This window comes from Fistularia commersonii, chromosome 1, assembly GCF_037954325.1.
Source record: "Fistularia commersonii isolate RoL2024-O1a breed Wild chromosome 1, RoL_Fcom_v1.0, whole genome shotgun sequence".
NCBI lineage: Eukaryota > Metazoa > Chordata > Actinopteri > Syngnathiformes > Fistulariidae > Fistularia > Fistularia commersonii.
In genome coordinates, this window is record NC_141284.1 from 4,666,691 (window position 1) to 4,689,364 (window position 22,674).

Genomic DNA, 22,674 nt, shown 5'->3' on the forward strand with positions numbered 1-22,674 from the left:
AAGCTGCTCTGATAAAACAGAATGATAGTAGCAAAAAAAAGACACATAATTCCTATGTCCAAGAGAAGTAGGGGAGGTGAATTGACGATAAGATTCAGAATATTTGTCAAAATGCTTTAGTTTACCACCCCATACCCCAGTTTTGATGGCTTCTCTCACCAAGTCATGCACCATACTGTGGCCAAAAGCTGTCGCCGTCAGTCGAGATGCAACCCTGTGGAGAACCAGCACAGCAGAAAAGGTTTTCACCTTTGCTTATTTGTATTTATTGACCTTTTTCAAACGTGAATGTTGTTTTATCTGCTCAACTGTCCACTGGGAGGCAGACAGAGGGCACGGGTCACTCTTTGCCAAAATGTTCTCACTGGCATTGCTTTTGTTATGAATTCTTCGTCACAGTATTGAGCACACTTCCCGTTTGAACACTAATGTTGCTACGGTGACGAGCAGGCCCAGAACCTGACTTGCAGGGTTTTAAAAATTCAGTTCCCTCCATGACCAATTTCTCTCCAAGTTACGGTTTTCATGTAGAGATGTGGAGCAGGATAGTATCATCCCTGGAGAATGGAGTTTGGGTTCTGAATATGCAACTCTTTGTGTTTTTATATAACTTTACTTAAAATGTTTATTCCTGGAATGGTTTTACATTTTAAGTGCACAGCACTTCCTGCAGAGGATTTCATGAACCCCCCCCCCCCCCATGCACGCATATGTGTGCATGTGTGTGTAATAATTCCCTGCCCAGAGCAAAGATGATCTGCTCTGGGTCTGGAAATCCTGCAGTCCAGACGATGTTGGTAAATTATTTAATTTAATTTAGGGATTAAAAATAAAAACTGATCTGTATCCAGAGTCGTGGCCTCAGGCCATTCTTGGCCACAATGTGGGTGGATGTCCAGGTTCTATCTGTGTGTTCCCTCCATGTTCTCAGTCCAAACACACTGGGTTCATTTAAAAGTCTTAATGGTCTGCAGGTGTGAAAGAGAGTGCCTGGCTGGATGATTGACAGCTGACCGTCCAGGTATAACCCCGCCCCCTCTGCCGATTGACAGCTGTGATTGGCTCTTGCCACTCAGACTTGGGGTGAATGGAAGCTTCCTGATTTTTTTTTATTTTTATTTTTTTATCTCATGTCTTTTGTCATCTGCAAGGAAAAATAAAAATATCACTTATTGCTAGTTTATTAGATTTGCGGTTTAGTGGCAATTTAATCACTATATAATAAAAGTTTATGAAAAATTGTGACGTCACAAGTGAGGATGTTAGCCCCGCCTCCTTCGGGAACACAAGCGTTCATCGTGGGGCGTCTTGAAGTCCTGGATCATCGGAACCGGACCGGGACACCGGGGGGCGGGGGCGGGTTAAGACGTACACGCCTGGGTGGTGCGGTGCGGTGCGGTGCGGTGGGTTGCCCCGCCCCCCGTCCAACCTCTCCGTCTGCGGGCTGACTCACGGACAACATCCCGGACTGGTCAGTGAGCTCTGGTCCGGGGCTCCGAGTCCACGCCCCACAGAACGGGGACACCGACGGGCCGGCGTGATCCGGAACCGAACACGGATCCTGCGCTTCTCCGGCACTCGTCCGAACGGAGGTGAGTCCGGTTCCGGTCCAGGGGGGAATCACGGTAACGCGTCGCTTGACGGAAAGTCACCTCTTTATCATTTCAAGGCGGGGAGACGGTGTGTGTGTGTGTGTGTGTGTGTGTGTGTGTGTGTGTGTGTGTGTGTGTGTGTGTGTGTGTGTGTGTGTGTGTGTGTGTGTGTGTGTCGATCACTGTCCATCGGGTGGGAGTCCAGCTTCCGTGGAATTTTACCCAGCAAACGACTGTTTGGTGTCAAAGTCAGCAACAGTGTGTGTGTGTGTGTGGGGGGGGGGGGTTATTGTTGATTGGAGGCTGAAACTCACTTTCCATGAAATTTCACCTCTGTTTTGGTGTTAAAGTTTGCAAAAGCTGTGAAATCACAAGTGTGTATGTGTGTGTGCGTGAGAGAGAGCGAGAGAGAAAACTCCATTTTATTTCCCTGCAGTGGCTCAGTGGCTCCCTGGCTCTGGGTGTGTTCCAAACATGTCTGTTTTTAGAGATGTGGGATTCAGACAGTTTCCTGTCAGGATGCAGCCTGAATGGCTGACTCATCCAGGGATTGGGAGGTGGAGGGGGGGCCATTGTCCCGGACCCCGATGCCCCCCTTCGGGGACCCTCCACCTGGGGTCTCCTCCAGGTGCCTCCTCCCGGGCAGGTCCAGGAGCGTCCCCCCCGGTGGCGTCCCCCAAGGGGTTCCCTCCCGGTCCGGGTCTGGTCAGTCAGACCTGTAGTTTGCTGCTGGAGAACCAGCGCCTGAAAATCTTTAAATCTCCGCCGTTGTGTCTCATCCGTCATCCTCCTCACTAACAGTTTGACCTCAGAAGGTCCAGAAGATCTTGGGACATTTCATTATGGTTTAATAAACAGATGTCTCACACACACACACACGCAAACAAAAAACACACACGCATCCTGACTCAAAGCAGGGACGGGACGTCGGACGTCAGGAGACAAGAGGGAGGAAGGTCTTTTCGTCAGTGTTTAATCTGGATCGAAGTCCAGATTATTTCCTGGATTAATCCATCAGTCGGTTGAAAGCTTGCCGTTAGCCCATAGGATAATTTAATTTTGATTGGATTTACTCCCCTTACCCCTCCAACATAAACAAAATGTTATCAAAACAATAAGAAATGTTTAAGGGTCAAGGTTTCATTAACCCGTCTTGTTTTTTTTCCCCAACCCCTCCCCTATGTTCACCGCAGTGGTACGTTCCGTCCCCCCCACTTCCTGTTGTCGCTCTGATTAGAGAAACAATAAGAGTCTCCTTCTTTTGTCAGGAGCTTCACTGAATACTCCAAAATATCACCTTCCTGACAGTTCGTGCACGTTCTCTTATCGCCGCCGAACCCCGGGTTACGGAGATTTGGTGGTCTTAGTTGTCAATAGGTATGAATGACGGATGATTGACAGCCGATTAAGCCCCGCCTCCCGAGGATTGGCGTGTCGACGACGGATTGAATGAATGAACATTCATCAATTGGATTCATCGCAGGGAGCAAGAGGTTTAATATTTGTTTTTTTTTTTTAAGTCGTAATAAAGTCTCCGTTTCTCAAGATTCTTGGAGGGAATTGCGAAATTGATGCCTACCATATAAAAGAAGAAATCAAAAGAATAGATTTGTGTCCATTTAGCATATTTACCTCAGATTAGATCAGTGGGCTAAAGTGGTGGTGGAGGACGAATTCCCGGAAGTCGCAGCGGTCAGTGCTGCGTAAGCGTCTTTTATATCAGGTGAGTTTAAATCCAAATGCGGTGAATGGATCTCAAAAGAATGTTCTGTAGAGTTCTCAGTCAAGGTCTAACGCGCTAGTATTAGTCGATTAACATGCCGATATTAGCTTCATCCGAAAACAAAAAACAACAAAACGTGTCTTTACTGATGAATCCGTGCAAAAACTAGCTCTGTTCTCATATCTGTAAAACGCTTTCGAAACCCATCTGGGTTCCGGATCAAGCGAGGATCTCAGGACCCTGTTTTCTGATCCCGCGTCCCGACAGGCACCATGATTCCCGTGATGGAATTCCGCCAGTTCTCTGAGCAGCAGCCAGCGTTCAGGGTCCTGAAGCCGTGGTGGGACGTATTCACCGACTACCTGTCGGTCATCATGCTGATGATCGGCGTCTTCGGATGCACCCTCCAGGTGGGTAATAATAATAATAATAATAATACTTGGGATTTTTATAGCGCTTTTCATGACACTCAAAGACGCTTCACAAGTAAAAAACAGAAGGAACAGAACATACACAGAATTATTGGGAAGAAGTCCATAATTGCAGAGTGTGGCGATGAGCGCCAGTCCAGGGACAAGCTGGAGGAGCTTCACCGGTGTGCAGCTGAGTGTCGTGATGCTGTGAGGAGGCAAGTGTTGGAGCTGGATGTTGGAGATGGATTTTTGGTGGAGGGAGAGATGGTGGAGCAGGAGGAGCAAGAAGATTTCGACCGATGGAAATGCCGTCTTCTGGAGTTCCGGAGTTTCGAGAGGCTAGCCGGCTAGCTAGCCAGCCAGCCAGCCTGCTCAGGTCGCCGTCGGGATCTGGAGTTTTGAGAGGCTAGCTAGCCAGCCTGCCTGCTCAGGTCGGCAAGCTAGTTTGGTAGCTTGCTGGAGATTGTCCAGGTGAGCCTTTGTCTTTGGTTTGGTTGATTGGTTGGAGAGCGGGAAGCGGCAGCCAAACGCGCCAGCGCCCTTTCGCCCGCCATCTAAGCTGCTAAGGCTAGCCGTGTGCTAACCCATGTGACGGGGGGGGGGGTTAGATTCTTCTTCCTCAGGATGAACTTCAGAAGGTCGCTGGTGGAACATTACTTCCACCAGCGATGGGAGGAGGGGTGGCGAGACGCAGCAAAAGGGAGCATTCAGCCGGCAAGGAGTTTGCAGTGGAAAAAGTCACCAACACTGCCTCATTCAGTAAACAGTGTCCAGAACTCAGTGGAGGAGGGGCTGGAGAAGGGGGGGGGCTGCAGTCTGCAGGATATTCTATCCGGATGGTGCCTAACTCTTGGTTTAGTACCTTAGCGGTTTGAGGGACGCAGAGATGGGTCAAGAGCTGAAGGTCAGCTCCTTTGGAGAAGATCTGCCCCTTAGGAGGCAGCAAATCTGTTGCCCCCCCCCCCCCCCCCCCCCCACACACACACACACACACTCACACACACACACTACTCGCCAGCCCGACGCCCCTCCCACCTCCGGTATGACGGCACTGAATCAAAGTGCCCGTTTCCTGTAGTTACTGTGGCGCTGAGGAGAATCTGCTGCTCATTGTTTAGAGTACGAGTAAATGCGCCGGAGTTTGCTTGCACTTTTAGCAGCGGTTTGAAGAACCCAAAAACTTTTATTAAGAAAGCCGTCGGTCGAGAACAAACACCTGCCGTGCGTGTGCGTGTGTGTGTGTGTGTAAGTGCGTCGACTGTTCTACATCTCCTTCAAGCACGTGTGTGACTTTTGTTGAATAAACCACTAGGTTTTTGTCCAATAGGAGGCCCCGTTCCACTCATCATGCCACCACCGGCCGACGCGATTGGCCGATCCTGGCCAATCGAAGATTTATCAATACCAGCGGTATCAATGTCCGCATGTCGCCTTTTCTCCTGCGTCGCAGCACGAGTTTTTCGTGTTAGTTTGGAAACAGGTGTAGGTGTAACAATCGTCCAGCAGAGGGCGGTAGATCCGTCATACCTCAGCACACAACAGTCCTGCCTATGTTTTCCAGAGCATGAGAACCTGAAAGCAATGGAAAGAGTACTACCACTGGGGGGCAGTAGCCAGCAGGGACAAAATGATGCTCCAACCAATCTTTTTTTGGAGGCCGTTGGCGGTTCTGTCCCTAGTGGGTTCTCTCCCTGTTCTGCCTGTGGTTCCTCCCACCCAGAGTCCAAAACCTGCATCAGTAAGTTTATGGAAAACTCTAAATTGTGCACAAGTCTGAAAGGGAGTGAATGGATGGAAGACTGACAGGTGAAGCCGCCTCCTGTCACAGTAGCGGTTCTGATTGGCTCCAAATACGTGAAAGAATGAAAACCGACAAAGACCAAATGTACCCAAAAAAGTATAGAAATATACAGTTACCGTAAACGTCCCGACGTCCCTGGTGAATTAGTACAGTGATCCCTCGCTATAACGCGGTTTACTTGTCACGGTTTCGCTACTTCACGGATTTGCATCGTGCATCGTGTTCTGCATTCTGATTGGCTAAAAAGTCACTCCGCTTCTTCTCTACCTGTGCGTCAATAACGTTGCAGTTTAATATGTACACGTACGTAAAACAGATTGCCAAATTTACATAACGTACGTGCGAATTCTCTTGCAATTTCGAGTTTCTCTAAAACCCATAATGTTGACAAAACGCTCTGGACCGACAAAAGGGCCCAAAAGGCAGCGGAAGATGCTATCTATCGCAGATAAAGTTAAACTTCTGGACATGCTAAGGGAAGGTAAAAGCTACGCGGCTGTAGGTTGGCATTACGGAATTAATGAATCATCCGTTCGTTCCATAAAGGAGGAAGAAAAAAACATAAAACGACAGCAGCAATGTATAATAGAGTATTTAATTTTATAATAATTGTAAAAAAAAAATAAAGGTTTCCACTTCACGGATTTTACTTATCATGGGTTCTTTTTGGAGCGTAACCCCTGCGAAAAACAAGGGTGTACTGTACAAGTCCAGATGACTTTTTACCTCTCGGTTCAGATGAGAGCGTCACATGACCGCGCCTGCGTTATCTTATGTTGTGTTTGTAGCTCCTGAACAGTGCAATAAAGATCTGTTTTGTAGAAAAGAAGTCGCAGGAATTGACCCGCGGCGTCGACTTGGGACACATTTGACGGTTCAAAGTGCAACCGCAGAAAAAAAACAGCCTTCTTTTAACAAGAATTTCATCCTTTTTCTTTTTTGCAATATGAACAGATCTAGATGGATGATGAAACTGATGATTCTGTCTTTTTGTTGTTAAATTTCATCTCAGGTGATGCAAGACAAAATCATCTGCCTCCCGCACAGAACGTTGCTGTCTCCGGGGAACGTAAGCGAGGTGCAGGTGGCGCCGCCCTCGCATCTGCACTACAATGTTTCGACGGCGCCCAAAGAAATGAGAGGCTTGAAGACGGACCTGGATCTCCAGCAGTATAGCTTCATCAACCAAATGTGCTACGAGAAGGCGCTGCACTGGTATGCCAAGTACTTCCCTTACTTGGTTCTCATACACACCTTGGTTTTCATGGTGTGCAGCAACTTCTGGTTCAAGTTCCCCGGCTCCAGCTCCAAGATCGAGCATTTCATCTCCATGCTGGGCAAGTGCTTTGACTCCCCGTGGACCACGAGAGCCTTGTCCGAGGTGTCCGGGGAGAACCCCGAGGAGAAGGACCATAAAAAGAGCGGGACCACGAGGTCCACCATGGCGGTGTCTCCCGGCGAGGGCAGCATGGAGAAGACGCAGTCGCTGAGGTCCATCCCGGAGAAGATAGTGGTGGAGAAACCGTCGGCGAGCGTGTTGGATAAGAAGGAAGGTGAGCAGGCCAAGGCTCTTTTCGAAAAAGTCAAGAAGTTCCGCCTTCACGTGGAGGAAGGCGACATCCTCTACATCATGTATGTCCGCCAGACCGTCTTCAAGGTGTTCAAATTCCTCCTCATCATCGCCTATAACAGCACCCTGGTCAACAAGGTCCGCAACAAAGTTCTCTGCATGGTGGAGATACAGGACATGACCGGCTACAAAGACTTTGAGTGCAACCACACCATGGCCCATCTCTTCTCCAAGCTGTCCTACTGCTACCTGTGTCTGGTTGCGGTTTACGGGCTGACCAGCCTCTACACTTCCTATTGGCTATTTTACCGCTCGCTGAAAGAGTACTCCTTCGAGTATGTGCGGCAGGAGACGGGCATCAACGACATCCCGGACGTCAAGAACGACTTTGCCTTCATGCTGCACATGATCGACCAGTACGACCCGTTATACTCCAAAAGATTCGCCGTTTTCCTCTCAGAGGTCAGCGAGAACAAGTTGAAGCAGCTGAACCTGAACCACCAGTGGACTGCGGACAAGTTGCGCCAGAGGCTGCAGGTCAACGCCAACAACCGGCTGGAGCTTCAGCTTTTCATGCTCCCCGGGCTGCCCGACACCGTCTTCGAGCTGACCGAGCTCCAGTCCCTCAAGCTGGAGATCATCAACAATGTCACCATCCCAGCCTCCATCTCCCAGCTGAAGGACCTTCAGGAGCTGTCTCTCTACCAGTGTTCCTTAAAGCTACACACAACCGCTACCTCGTTCCTCAAAGAGAACCTCAAAGTGCTTCGCGTGAAGTTCGATGAGGGCAGGGAGTTTCCCCACTGGCTGTTTTGCTTGCGGAATCTGGAGGAGCTCTACCTGACGGGGTCACTCAGCCCCGACGCCTCCAAGAATATCATCCTGGAGTCCCTGCGGGAGATGAAGAGCTTGAAAATGCTCTCCCTGAAGAGTAACCTGACCAAAATACCCCAGTCCATCGTGGACGTGTCCAGCCACCTGCAGCGGCTGTACTTGCACAACGACGGCACCAAGCTGGTCATGCTCAACAACCTCAAGAAGATGACCAATCTGACCGAGCTGGAGATAGTTCACTGTGACCTGGAACGCATCCCGCACGCCATCTTCAGCTTAACAAGCCTGCAGGAGCTGGACCTGAAAGAGAACAACCTCCGCTCCATCGAGGAGATCATCAGTTTCCAGCATCTCCGGAAACTGACCTGCCTTAAGCTGTGGCACAACAGCGTGATGTACATCCCAGAGCACATCAAAAAGCTGGGCAGCCTGGAGCGGCTCTACTTCAGCCACAACAAGATCGAGATTTTACCCTCGCACCTGTTCCTGTGCAACAAGCTGCGCTACCTAGACTTGTCCCACAACGACATCCGGTTCATCCCCCCAGAAATCGGTGTCCTCCAAAGCCTCCAGTATTTCTCCGTCACCTGTAACAAAATCGAAAATCTGCCCGATGAGCTCTTCTTTTGCAAGAAGCTCAAAACGCTGAAGCTGGGCAAGAACTCGCTCTCCATTCTCTCGCCAAAGATCTCCTACCTTGTCCAGCTGACGTACCTGGACCTCAAGGGCAACCACTTTGAGTTGCTGCCGCAGGAGCTGGGTTTCTGCCGTGCCTTGAAGCGCAGCGGCCTCGCCGTGGAGGACGCTCTCTTCAAGACTCTGCCTTCGGACGTCCGGGACCAGATGAAGGCGGAGTGACATGACCTTAGTCCCAACGAAGTGCCTAGCTGTTTGCTCTCTCTACCAATCGGGGACCTTGGTTTAGCATCGGCTCATCCGGACTCCTGTTTGGATTAAAAAAAATTTCAGATTTTTTTTTTTTTTTTACAGTTTACACTGAAGGAAGTGATACGGACAAGTGAGCTGCTTCCTGTAGCTGCTAATTGTTGCTCCAACCCTCTGACAGATCATTCAGCGTTGTCTCATTCAGACACTACACAACCTTCATGAAAGAGTCCAAGGAACACACAAACACAAGGTTAGCTTAGCTAGCAAGAACACTGAGCAGGGAGACAAAAAAAGACGCAGGAACTGAACCGGCCACTGCGTTGGGGACGGGGCCTCGTTCGTTTTCATGGCTTCAGTCAGGGTAAGTCTAGCGTTGAATTTTGGAACTTGTAAATTGATGAAATTTATAACTCTTATGCTCATTATACTATTTAGGTGTATTGGGTAGCGCTACGATAAAATGTCTAATTGGCTTATTAGTAAATTGGTGCTTTTTTTGTCCTTGACTAAGTGTTTCCTGGACGTAAACACTCCCTGGAATGTCAGACGCTCACTGCGTAGCATCTTTAGCGATAGCTAGCGGTTTCTGGGGTTCCCAGCAGGCTACTTCTTTACTGCTGAAATGTTAGCACAAAAATCATGACTGAAGTGAAAGAAACAGTAGGAGGACGTTGACTGGAGGAATCAGGGAGGAGAGGGAGAGAGAATTTGGCACTTTAAGTTACTGTTAGCTAAACAGTCAGGGTATCGCTAGTCTTTAGCATTCAGAGACAGACGCACACATTAAGCAGGCAGTCATTCCACTTCCTGTGGCGTCACAATGCAATTTGAGTCCCACTGCTAACTGCTCACATTAGCAGCTAAGAAAAGTACCGCTGGGTAGCAGCGCTAGCTAACGGCGCAAAAGCGCACCCAACCTAAAAAAAAAAAAAGAAGTCACTGAAGGCAGAACTTTCTGAAAGATTCACGTCAATACTTATCAGGAAAAAAATAAAAAAAACACATCAGGAGATTTTAAATTACTTCCTGCTCAGGTACACGCTCCATCCATCCACCCCTTCCTGCAGGACACGTCGCCCCCCCAGAGGTGAGGCCACAGAAACACCTGATGAGTGAATGTAAAACCAAAGGGAAACCCTTGACCTCGTTGACGCAGAGTCTCAGTCAGGACTTTTATTTTGCCTTTTCGAATCCTCTTTTATTCAGGAGACGGAGCGGCCATATATCTTACATAACCTCGTGAAGCGTTAAATGGTATCGTCTGGATCTTTTTGCACCAGATTTATCTGAAAGTGTATTAAATCCAGAGATTATTCTTACAGCTCATGTTCTAAGACTCAACACATAAAGACAAGAGTATATTGTGTACTATATATTTGTCGTTTTGACCAATAAAAGGACATTTCTAAAAGTTGTGACAGACATCATCGAAGATCTCGACTTATTTCACTTTTTAGGTTCCAATTCTGTAGCGCAAGATATTAACTGGTGTGAATGAGAGGGGGAATCATTGTTTATCTCTTTGTGATTGACAGCTGACTGGTCCAAGTTAAAGCCCCGCCCCTCTCTCCCAGAGACACCCGTGATTGGCTGTGTTCAAAAGCTTTACAGCTGTATTAAACTATAAGTAGATTTAATAAGTAGATGACTCTGGAGACGCCCGTGTACTTTGTTTTGTATCCGTCATGTGATTTTTATCTATTCGGATTGGCTCAGCCAATCATGTCAACACAAATGTATACCCACACGGCCACAAAAGTATTGATTATCAAGTTGAATAAATCATTACTTCATTTTTATAGTAATTATCTATTTACGTCAAATTAATTTGATGTCATATTCGAATTTGAATAGCAAAAATAGACACCTGAAGTTGTATTTTATATACATATATTTTTTTTTTTAATTGCAGAGGTAATTGTTACAAAAACAAGAAAACCTTGCAGGGCCAAAGATAATGTTCATCTTTGTGTGAATTTATATGGGGATAGATATAGGTACTATATCAGTATTGCAATGGTATATAATCGCTCTCTGTCAAATGTATTCAATATTAAATTTGGCCTTTATTTGATTTTCGTGTTTTTGTATCTTTTATTTAATATTTTCAAATATTTTAAATATATGAAAGTGAAACACAAAAAAAGGCCGGCAGATGAGTTATGTTTTATATAGATATACCTTTTAATAGCAGGACCCAAAATAATGTTTATATAGGCATGAGTTTAATATATATATATATATATATATATATATATATATATATATATATACATATATATATGCGGGTAGATATAGGTACTTTATCAGTATTGCAATACAAATACAGTATAATGCAGTAGTCCCTCGCTTTTATTGTATAAAGACAACAATATATTTGTATTCAAATAGATAATATTTTATTGTTTGATGAATTGGGGAAATTCAAGTTCCACAACAACACAGAGCAGGATGACAGTATCAAAAGACATTTGAAGGACAGGAAAAATAGACAAAAAATAAAGGTATTAAAAAGGCCAGACAACAACATTTAAAATTATAGAAATATACTTCTCAAAAAATAAAGGGAGCACAACACAATCTAACTCCAAGTCAATCACACTTCTGTGAAATCAAATTCTCCATTTCAGAAGCAACACTGATTCATTTTGACTTGTTTCATAGACATTTATTCAACGTTGGATCAGCATGTCGTTTGTTTTTCCACTTTAATTTTGAGTGTGACGCCAAATCCAGACCTCCATGTGTAAATACATTTGATTTCCATTGAACATTTTTGTGTGAATTTGTTGTCAGTGCATTTAACTATGTAAAATACAAAGTATTTAATAAGAATATTTCATTCATTCAGATCTAGGATGTGTTATTTTAGTGTTCCCTTTATTTTTATGTGCAGTGTAGAAAAAAAGAACTGCTACACAAAAACAGAACAGAAACACATTTATTGTGTATCGATGGCTGGAATGCAAAACCTCCTATCTGCAAATTTTTCAATTTTGTGTTTTTGCATTGAATGATAAGAAATGGGATGGCTCCACATTTTCAGTCTATCTGCAAGATAATCCCGCCCTTTCTTTTAACATAAATGTCACATGACAAAACTCCTATATGCACAATGAAGCAGAAAAAATTAGGAAAAAAACACTTATCAGCATTGTCAGTGGTAAAAATACATGCTATGTATTTTTAAATTGTAACATAGAATTATAGTCAGAGGACAATAGAATATTCTTGAATATGTTTAACAGAGACCATACTATATTTTAATTTCCTTAAAAAAGGAGGTTTTGCATTCCATCGATCGATATATATACAAATATTTATGTTGAGAACGTATATGACCTACTTCTTAAATCCTACAATAACTTATCGCGAGGCGGATTGCGTGACGTCATCGGAGGCGGGGCGCCGCGGCGGTGACGTCACAGCGAGGGGCCGGGAGACGGGCCTTGTTGTCCCGTGGCTCGGACGTGACGTCAGAGCCCGAAATAAAACAAAGCCGCGGTGTAGCTTTAAGTCCGCGACGTCACCGCGCTCCCACGACGCGCCGGAGCCTGCCGTCCTCCCCCGATGGAGCCGACGGACGCGGAGAAGAAGCCCCGCCGCTCCCCACGGGGGGCCGACGACGGACCCCCACCGTGACCCCGTCAACGTGCGTGAACCGAGCGCCGGAGGAGAACCGACCATCCGAAGCCGGGTCGCGGAGGGCGGAGGGCGGCTAAGCTGCTTACACCCCCACCCCCCCACCCCCCCCCCCGGCCGGCGCGCAGGTCCCGCGGCGCCGAGCGATGCGACGGCGGAGCGGCTTCACCGCGGCCTGCGAGACGACGACGACGACGACGTAGCGGGGACGAGCCGACATCTCCGACAACGAAGGTGCGCGGGGTCTCCGCATCCTATCGCGATATTTCGACCGTTAGTCCAGGTCGCGGGACCACAGCGGGGGTGCGGCGTTCACGGACATCACGGACATCGCAGACATCTCTGGCGTTTGCTACCTTTTTCTTTTTCATCGGGGAGAACAGGTTGTGCAGTGTGTGTGTGTGTGTGAGTGTGTGTTTGCGTGTGCGTGTGTGTGACTTGCGTGCCAGTCAGACAGTGACCCTGCGGCCCCTTGACGTGCCTGCTCAATGTGGCCTTGTCTAAACTTGGATGGAGGCACGCAACCCCTCCACCCCACCGCCCATTTTCACGCATTCCACCCCGCTGTGTTTTGTTTAGCTGGGATCCGATTGAGCCCGAACGCCCTGGAGTGGTGGGGGGGACGCCGCCAGACCGGAAACCCTCCCGGCCCCGGTCTAGACCGGCACCCCGTCCAGGAGCCGGAGGCTGCGGGATGTAAATAATGAACGAAGGACCGTGGCCGGACGTGACCTCAGGAAGCAGGTAGCTGCCTTTCACAATAAACTCCTTTTTACGTAACTTACTATTTTGAATAAATGCATTTTTTTTTTTGTCACCATCTGTCAAAATTCTAATGCGGTATATCTTAGCTTGCATCGCTTGTTGTTTATTATGTTCTATGTAGCACTTCCCTTGAAATTTAATCAAGTCCCAAAACAGTTTAACAAATTTTGTTTACATTAATGTTTAGGAAATTATTTTTAAAAGTACCTAAGGTACTCCCCATCCGGTACTGATCGTAAGGGAAGTACGGGACAGCCCTGGAGCTTTTGGTTGGTTTGCTATTTCGTGTTCCTGTAGCAGTTTATGGACGCTCCTTGTATCAAAAGTACAAGATGAGCCGTTTTGATTGGTCCGGAACTAGGAAAGTGTCCTCTCGCACCAGATCCAGAAGTTTGAACCGACCCGTTGGATTTAGAACGAGATCCCATATCAGATTTCAAAATAGCTTATTGGGGTTCTAACGGAATATTCGAGGACCAAGCCACTGATTGACGTTCTCCGTTGCAGGGATGTTCACCCTCACGGAGGTCGCCTCCCTGAACGACATCCAGCCGACGTATCGGATACTGAAGCCATGGTGGGACGTCTTTATGGACTACCTGGGCATCGTCATGCTGATGCTGGCCATCTTCGCCGGAACCATGCAGCTGACCAAGGACCAAGTGGTTTGTCTCCCTGTCCTGGAACACGCTCCGGGAGAAACCGGCGGCTTCTTTGGACCCCAGGTGCCAGAGGTGGCCGATGGCTTTTGGAACAAAGAGAGCGCCATCGGGGAACAAGCCGCCCCTCTTATGGCCAAAAGGCCCCCTGAAGGCCTCACGTCGGCGGGTCCCTTAAAACAGTCGAGCACGCGCAGCCCAGCTCTGCCGTCGGGCATCAGGACCAAGCTGGACTTCCAGCAGTACGTGTTTGTCAACCAGATGTGCTACCACATCGCTCTCCCCTGGTACTCCAAGTACTTCCCTTACCTGGCTCTCATCCACACCATCATACTCATGGTCAGCAGCAACTTCTGGTTCAAGTACCCGAAGACCAGCTCGAAAATCGAGCACTTTGTGTCCATACTTGGGAAGTGTTTTGAGTCTCCGTGGACCACCAAGGCCCTGTCCGAGACGGCGTGCGAGGACTCGGAGGAGAACAAGCAGAGGCTAGCCGGCGCCTCCTCCCTCCTCAAACATCTGTCCACGAGCAGCGAGGAGGGGAGTCCCAACCAGTCGGCGCCCATGCTGACCAAATCCGGGGTCACCTTCTCGGCCGAGAAGCTCGTGAGCGAGATCCCCGCCATGACCATACTGGACAAGAAGGACGGCGAGCAGGCCAAGGCCCTCTTCGAGAAGGTGAGGAAGTTCCGTGCCCACGTGGAAGACAGCGACCTGATCTATCGGCTTTACGCCATGCAGACGGTCATCAAAACGGTGAAGTTCATCCTGATCCTGGGCTACACCATGACCTTCGTGGCCTCCATAGACTTCGACCACGTGTGCGAGCCCAAAATCAAACACCTGACGGGCTACACCAAGTTCCAGTGCACCCACAACATGGCATTCATGCTGAAGAAGCTCCTCGTGAGCTACATTGCCCTCATTTGTGTTTACGGCCTCATCTGCATTTACACACTCTTCTGGCTTTTCCGACGGCCGCTCAAGGAGTATTCGTTCGAGAAGGTCCGCGAGGAGAGCAGCTTCAGCGACATTCCCGACGTGAAGAACGACTTTGCTTTCCTGCTGCACATGGTGGACCAGTACGACCAGCTGTACTCCAAGCGATTCGGCGTTTTCCTCTCCGAGGTCAGCGAGAACAAGTTGCGCGAGATCAGCCTGAACCACGAGTGGACCTTCGAGAAGCTGCGGCAGCACGTGACGCGCAACCCTCAAGATAAACTGGAGCTGCATCTCTTCATGCTTTCCGGGGTGCCGGACGCCGTGTTCGACCTGACAGATTTGGAAATCCTGAAGCTGGAGCTGATCCCGGAGGCCAGGATCACGGCGAAGATCTCGCAAATGATCAATCTCCAGGAGCTTCACTTCTACCACTGTCCGGCCAAGGTTGAGCAGACGGCCTTCATCTTTTTGCGGGATCACCTCCGGTGCCTTCACGTCAAGTTCACGGACGTGGCTGAGATCCCCAGCTGGGTGTACCTGCTGAAAAACCTGAGGGAACTCTACCTGATAGGAAACCTGAACTCGGAAAACAACAAGATGATCGGGCTGGAGTCCCTGCGGGACCTCAGGCACCTGAAGATCCTGCACCTCAAAAGCAACCTCACCAAGATTCCCACCAACATCACCGATCTCTCCCCGCATCTCATAAAGCTGGTGGTCCACAACGACGGCACCAAGCTCCTGGTGCTCAACAGCCTGAAGAAGATGATGAATCTCGGTGAGCTGGAGCTCCACAACTGCGAGCTGGAGCGAATCCCCCACGCCATCTTCAGCCTGACCAACCTTCAGGAGCTAGACCTGAAGTCCAACAACATCCGCACCATCGAAGAAGTGATCAGCTTCCAGCACCTGAAGAGGCTAACCTGCCTGAAGCTGTGGCACAACAAGATCATCTCCATCCCGCTGTCCATTAGCCACGTCAAGAACCTGGAGTCGCTCTATTTGTCGCACAACAAGCTGGAGTCCCTACCCACATCCTTGTTCAACCTTCTCAAGCTGAGGTACCTGGACCTCAGCCACAACTCCATTGCCGTCATACCTCTGGAGGTGGGGTTCTTGCAGAACCTCCAGCATTTCGCCATGACGGGCAACAAGGTGGAGGTGGTTCCCAAGCAGCTTTTCAAGTGCACCAAACTAAGGACCTTATGTCTGAGCCACAACTGCATCTCCTCCCTACCGGAGAAGATCGGTCAGCTGACGCAGCTGAGCCACCTGGAGGTCCGGGGGAACTGCCTGGACCGGCTGCCGGCCCAGCTGGGCCAGTGCGGCCTCCTCCGCCGCGGCTGCCTGGTCGTGGAGGACCACCTTTTCGACTCTCTGCCCATGGAGGTCAAGGAGAGCATCAATCAGGACTGCGTCTCCTTTGCTAACGGGTGCAAGTGTCTGAGTGACGGGCGGTAGACTAAGATGTCAATCCCGACCGGTTTCGGACGTCCCCGCTTTTAATTTGAAGTCGTTTCAGGAGGTCGTGAGGGGGGGGGAAATACCGCCGCACTGAAACGATCCACACAGTCGGTATTTTCTCTTGACATCGACCGACGGCCATTTCTTTTTTTGTAAACGCTCACTTCCCTGAGGAGAGTTGGGTGATTAGTATTTCCTCGTGCTAATGCTAGCCGCAGCTTAGCATTGACACGCTAAGTGTTAGTGACCGCTGGCTGAACGGCGTCCAGACCGATGACCTTGTGTCACCCGCCAGGAACGTGGGGTTGTTCTGCAGGTTGTTCTGGATGGCGGACCAAACCCTTTAAGAGACCCCGGGGGCTGTTAACGTCCTGACGCCAAAATAAAGGTGCCGGAGAACCCCAACCCCTGAGCGGCAGCACTGTTTACCCCCACTAGAACCCACCCGGAACCTGCTCTTACATCTGGGAATGTTCCTTTATTTTTATTATTTCTCAAGTTAATGTCAGTTTAAGCCCTTAAAGCCTTTAAACCTTCTTGCTTTTTTTTTTTGTCTTCCGAGGCGGTGAGTTCAGGGTCGCCGGGAAACATCAGTATCCCTATTGTAGCGCCCAAAGAGCCCTATCGGTCGATTTGTTACCAGTCAAAGTACTTTTAGTTCCGGGCCTGCTCCTGACCCCTCGGTTACCGTGGAAATGTGCGAAATGAACCGTTGCGCCGAATGAAGTGTCAGATTATATTCCGGTACTCCGGTCGTAATCTGTTCCAATATGGCGGTAGATCAATGAAAGGAACCCTTGTGTTCTAAAAGTCCTCCGTCACACCCGACCGGGTTCCAGTCTCAGGATCGCAGAATCCACCCGCCATTTCCGTTTGAATAGTTTCCCCGTTGTTTCCTGTCTCCTGTACTGCGTTCTTCATGTACTTTGTGTGTACTTTCCATGTTCCAAGTACTTTGCCCCCCCCCCCCCCCCCCCCACAACCCCACAGGCACCACCCGCTCCAACCCCAGAAGCACTTTGTAAGATCCGGTTTTAAAATGTTTCAATAAACGGAAACACCGATGGTGGTTTTTTTCAAGCTTCACTGAACCAAAACGCTGTCAAACATCCAATCATCCGGGGTCTGAAGCACTTCAAGTATCCAGCAGAGAATGCGTTTTTTTTTTTTGTTGTTGTTGTTTTTCTGCAGCTCGCGGGTTTAAACAGCACAAAACAAGCAAAGTGTTTTTTTTGTTTGTTTGTTTGTTTTTCTATTACCACAGCAACATCGTAGTACACGTAGTGGAAATATTATTTGTACTGTACGTGTAACTGGAGGGGTCAAACCATGTGATGTCCAAGCCTGACAGGAACGTCACGCCGCGATTTCAAAGACAATAAAATAATATAAAAAGAAACAACACATGCAAGGATTAAATCCATAATCTATTTTTGATACCGGGAACGTCACAGAGACACGTGACAGGCGCCCTTTGGTGGAATTGAACTGTCACTGCATGCTGTTTGAAGATCCCAATAATAATAATAATAACAATAATAATAATAATGAGAATAATATTAATCACGTAAGGAGGTATTAGTCGCGAATAATTGCTTTTAATGTAACTGCTATTTATTATCGATTATTGCTTATAACGTGGACGTTAAACACATTTGAATAAAGTAGGGGAAGTGCAAAAAAGGCTTATCAAGATTAATCGAAATAATAATAAAATGAGTCAGTTGATGCAAAACCCCCTTTTCTGAGAAGTTCCAAGTCAACAAAGCTTTAAAAAAAGAGTGTAATGACATTGAAATATTCATGTACGAATATGTCAAAATACTGTAATAGAGTAAATTAACTTGGTTGCTGCAGATCACTGCTAACGCTAATACTAACCTTACACTTTCCCTCGACATGAAAACTTCAGTCGTCAAAAGGTAAAGAAGTGGATTTCAGAGAGTTGCTGCAAAGCTAAAGTAGTTTTTTTTTCCTTTATTAAATAATGCTTTTATATGTTTTTTTTAATCAAACAAACAAATGAACAAGTAATCACAAACTTGATTAAACTATCATTAGTGAAATTCAATCTCTAGAAATACACATAAAGATACACATATTTGTTTGTATATATAATTTGCAGTAAATTCAAAGTATTACTCCTACTAGTAAAAAAATATTTTGGGAGAAGGGAGAAGTGGTGCATCAACAGAGGAGGGAAGGCACAAGAGCGCCTTCTTCTGTGCAGTACATGACACTGCATACACACACACACACACACACACACACACACACACACACACACGCGGATATCTACTACGTTGGTAGTGTAGACTCTTACTTATTAATTATATTATTATTATATTATCTTTATTTTTCTTATTTATCATTGTTATCTTATTACCATCGTTATTTTTAATTTTGCTTTTATTATCCTTAAATCATTATAATTGTAGTTATAGTATTATAGTAGTAGTAGTAGTAATGGTATCATCATGATTACTTGATAGTCATGAATATGCTGATAATTCTTAATTATTATGATCATAATTATATCATTATTTTCCTCATCATGATTATATTATTAATAATTTCATCATCACGGTTGATTCACTGTGGCGACTCCAGAAGGGAAAATCCAAAAGGACAAGATTATTATTATTATTATTACTACTGTTATTATCATTGCAATATTATTATTATCATTATCATTGTATAATTATTACCATTATTATTATTGTTACAATAATTTTCATTATGTTATCATTTTTATATTATCAATCTAATTCCCATTGGTTTTGTTATTAATATTATGGTTTTACGATTGTTATTTTTGTTATTGTTATTATTATTATTATTGTCACTGCAAAGTAGTTTTGTAAACAGTCACGTTACACAATGGTATTATTTTGTATTATAGCATTACCTCAGTATTTAGATGTACTTTCAATGATGTATTAATATCTTTATTACACTACATTGAAAACCTACCTGTGACAGTGCACTGCAGTATTCCAAAATACACCAAAATAACATAGTAACTTTGCCAGGTACTGAGCTGGGGCCGCTACCCCCAACTAATGAAGCGGCAGTTCGTTATTCAGAACTCTACTTCCTGTGAGGCGTCTGATCACCTGTCAGATCAATAATTCATATTTAAACCAGTGTGTATGTGTGTGTGTGTGTGTGTGTGTGTGTCACACATTATTCATGTATTCATCATGAACTCTTCATGCAGCATCTGTGGTTTTTGTTGGCAGGAAGCTGCGGCTGACAGCTTCCATCAGAACCACCTCTTGGTACTAGTGAGTACTTGTGAGTACTCGTGAGTACTTGTACCCCATTAACGCCGGATCAGGGATGTCAGGTTGGTGCTCCGGACCTGAGATCAGAACCCACCACCCCGTTCTGGTCTTCAGGAACTTCTGTAGACCTCTGGGAAGAGGTTGTAGGTATCCTCAGAGGTTCTGTGTTTTGACCTCCAGCAGCTTGTTTGGTGATAGCATCTCACATGTTCTCCTTCCTTGGTTCCCCCCATGTTGTACTACGTTCTCTTACGACTTCCTGTTTTGGTTATCCCCATGTTCTCCTGTCTCGGTTCTCTCTGCATGTTCTCCCCAAGTCCAGCGCACTTGTGGGAGAACGTTCTAGCACTAAGAAGGTTCCACGATTTGACCTTCAGCAGCTTCTCTCCCCGTTGTTATGAATGAGAGGGTGAATAGATGGATGATTGACAGCTGACCTGTCCAGGTTAAGCTCCTCCCCTTTCAGACCAGCTCGCTGATGAATCAGAGTTGCACTTCTGTTGCGTCTTGTCTTATTTTTTTCTCCTTCGCCTGCTTCCTGTTTCACGCGCTGGATGAGCTATCTTGGATTGGGGGGGGTTTGGATGTGAGCCGCCCCGACAGGAAGGTTGTTAGAAGCCCCGCCGTCAGGTGGAGGAAGATGAGCGCAGCCTTCATTACTTCCTTGGGATCAAGCCTCGCCGCTCGTCTCAAACGCGCCCCCCCCTCCACGCCCTCGCGGCCCCTTGGGCTCCGCTGGCGGCCACGTCTGTACCGAGTTACCAAGTGGTCATCACATCTCCACCATATTGTAAACTCAGCAGGGAGTGGCGGGGGCGCACCGTTAGCATGCCGCGGGTTCAAAGGTCAACATACTCGGTGATCTGCGGCGTCGGCGTCTCACCGCTTGTGACACGTCAGCCGAACGAGCGGGTCATTGCTTTAATGACCTGCTGTGCGGCGGAGCGGTGGGGACGCACGCACGTGCATGCAACGCAGCGGCGCGCTCGTCCTTGGCAGTCAGCATATTCCCCGGCGGACGCAGGTGTTTGCGGCGTGCGCGGCGGGGGAATCACCGGGAGGGCTGCGCGCTCGTAATGAGACGTAAACACTAATGTGGTTTAAGTGTGTGTGTGTGTTGCCGGCCTCTGCATGTGTGTGTTCGCCCGAGGATGGCGGCGGCGGCGGCGGATCTTCAACGACAGCACTTTGTGAGCACTTGCACAGCTGATGAGCCGTAATTATGTTTTAATTATTTCTGTAGGGCATCTTTCACATCTCCTGATGTGAGAGCCCCCCCTCCAACCCTCTTCCTCCTCCTCCTCTTCCTCCTCGCAAATGAAGACAGGCCGTATTTCGAAAACACTGGGCGGAGAGCGGCGGCGGTGGCGGCGGCGGCTAATTACGGCGCGATCTGGTGTCAGAGCGCCGCTTTGATGTCTCGCCGCCCAGGATGCTAATGGAGGCCAAGCATTGCGTGTGATTGGCCGTAATTGGGACAAGTTGTTTTGGATTTGAAGAAAGTGGAAAAAAAACGGCGTGTCTTTGACGGCCGCCGGGATTCTGACCCCCCCCTCCCCCTCCCTCGTCCACCCTCGTCACTTATTGAGGAGGCCGTCGCTGCGAAGTGACAGATGTCCTGATTCTTATCCGACGGCGGCGGCTGTCTGTCCTGTGGGTCCGGGACGCCATGGCGACCGGCCGAGATGTCCCCCTCCACCCGGATTCCTGCAGAACATCAGCTTCTCACACTCTCCTGGTGCTCTCCTTCAGGTAGTGAAGTATCCGAGTAGTTTCAGAAGGGAGTGACGGTGACTGCTAACAGCTAGCCGGAGAAAACTAGCCGCTCCGCTGATATGGTGCTGTAACCATCCTCACCGCTATGCTACCCTCAATAAGACCCTGTGTCTGGTGTTCATGCTAACAGCTAACGGAAGAAGGGGAGCGGTGAGGTGACTGGAAGAGGCCAATCGGCTCGAGCGTGTTCTCCTGCGGGTTCCCCCTGTGGAACCGTGGATGAGGATGCAGGGAATCGTGGTGCGTTGAAGGTCCGGCTGCAGAAACTGTGGCGTCGGCCCGATGAAACAGTCACACCTTCGCATTTGTGAATGGAAGCTTCCCAATCCTGGGGGTGACCCCCTCCTGTCTGGACCCCCAGGTGGTGGCGGCATTGGTGTTGATCCCACCTTCTCCTATCTATCTCTTATTCCGTCCGCTGAGACTCGGGTCCTTTCAGCTTCTTCCTCGGGTAAAACGGCCAAGGACCTCGTGAGCCTAAGGGTCCCCTGGAGGTAAAATCCATAATGGAGTTTGGACTCCAGGCTCCTGGTCCGGAGAAGAAGAGGGGGAACAGCAGATGAAGAAGAAGAAAAAGAAGAAGAAGAGGAAAAGAAAAAGAAAGAGGAGCAGCAGCAACATTATGTCCCTTCATCCTCTCATCACTTCCAGATAATTTGGTTCAAAAATCTGATTTCTTTTTTTTCTTTTTATAATACGTAGTATGTAATCTATAATGTATACTATTGTTATATTTCTGGATAATTTTAAATTATATTTATTTTATTATCATTACTATTGATGCAATAATAATAATGATAATATATTATAATAATATGTATAATAATATGAATAACAACAGACAAGCAGTTGAACAGCATTTTTAATAATTCTGTGATAATTCAAATATAAAAATAACAGATTTAATAATAAATGAGAATGAGATGTTTTCCATAACAATTTAAAATTAATTTATCAAGTTTTACATTATATTATATATATATGATATTATGTTATATTACATATATTTGTTATATTTCCTTTTTTTAGTGAAGGATAAAACCAGTAAATCCCTTGAAGTGATAGTGCCATTAAATTTAATCTTTCTCTATGTCGATAAAATTGATTTTGAATTGTGGTTACCAGATAAGCATTTCCAAATAATTTGGAAAAAAAAAGCTAAAAACAATCAAAGCATTAAAATATTTGTAACAACAGAGATCGATGGATAATAAATGCTTTATTGCAACATCATTTTGCAATTCAAATTCATAAACAGATAATCAGAAAAGTGGATCAGATTTGTCCTTTTTTTTTAAAAAAAAAGGCTATTTTTCAT

General features: G+C 47.1%; 2 protein-coding genes across 4 annotated transcripts; both read left to right on the forward strand.

Annotated features, from left to right (window-relative positions):
* Positions 1-1,456: 1,456 nt before the first annotated feature.
* Positions 1,457-10,895, forward strand: lrrc8c (leucine rich repeat containing 8 VRAC subunit C). Its single transcript, XM_086145135.1, has 3 exons — positions 1,457-1,592; positions 3,583-3,725; positions 6,542-10,895. The coding sequence occupies exons 2-3, from the start codon at positions 3,588-3,590 to the stop codon at positions 8,789-8,791; spliced, it is 2,388 nt and encodes a 795-aa protein (XP_086001261.1). The 5' UTR covers positions 1,457-1,592; positions 3,583-3,587; the 3' UTR covers positions 8,792-10,895.
* Positions 10,896-12,240: 1,345 nt separating this feature from the next.
* lrrc8db (leucine rich repeat containing 8 VRAC subunit Db) lies at positions 12,241-17,357 on the forward strand. 3 transcript variants are annotated; one of them, XM_086145107.1, is made up of 3 exons: positions 12,241-12,697; positions 13,043-13,207; positions 13,736-17,357. In XM_086145107.1, the coding sequence occupies exon 3, from the start codon at positions 13,738-13,740 to the stop codon at positions 16,288-16,290; it is 2,553 nt and encodes an 850-aa protein (XP_086001233.1). In that variant the 5' UTR covers positions 12,241-12,697; positions 13,043-13,207; positions 13,736-13,737; the 3' UTR covers positions 16,291-17,357. The 3 variants fall into 3 exon arrangements, with proteins under 3 accessions (XP_086001233.1, XP_086001248.1, XP_086001241.1); XM_086145122.1 differs by lacking the exon at positions 12,241-12,697 and adding an exon at positions 12,746-12,846; XM_086145115.1 differs by lacking the exon at positions 12,241-12,697 and having other exon boundaries at positions 12,841-13,207.
* The last annotated feature ends 5,317 nt before the right edge of the window (positions 17,358-22,674 follow it).

What these genes read in the sequence shown, in the direction of transcription:
- lrrc8c (XM_086145135.1), top strand. Translation starts at nt 3,588, where the DNA reads ATGATTCCCGTGATGGAATTCCGCCAGTTCTCTGAGCAGCAGCCAGCG. An exon ending in TCTTCGGATGCACCCTCCAG is followed by an intron (nt 3,726 to 6,541) that starts GTGGGTAATAAT and finishes ATTTCATCTCAG; the next exon opens with GTGATGCAAGACAAAATCAT.
- lrrc8db (XM_086145107.1), top strand. Translation starts at nt 13,738, where the DNA reads ATGTTCACCCTCACGGAGGTCGCCTCCCTGAACGACATCCAGCCGACG.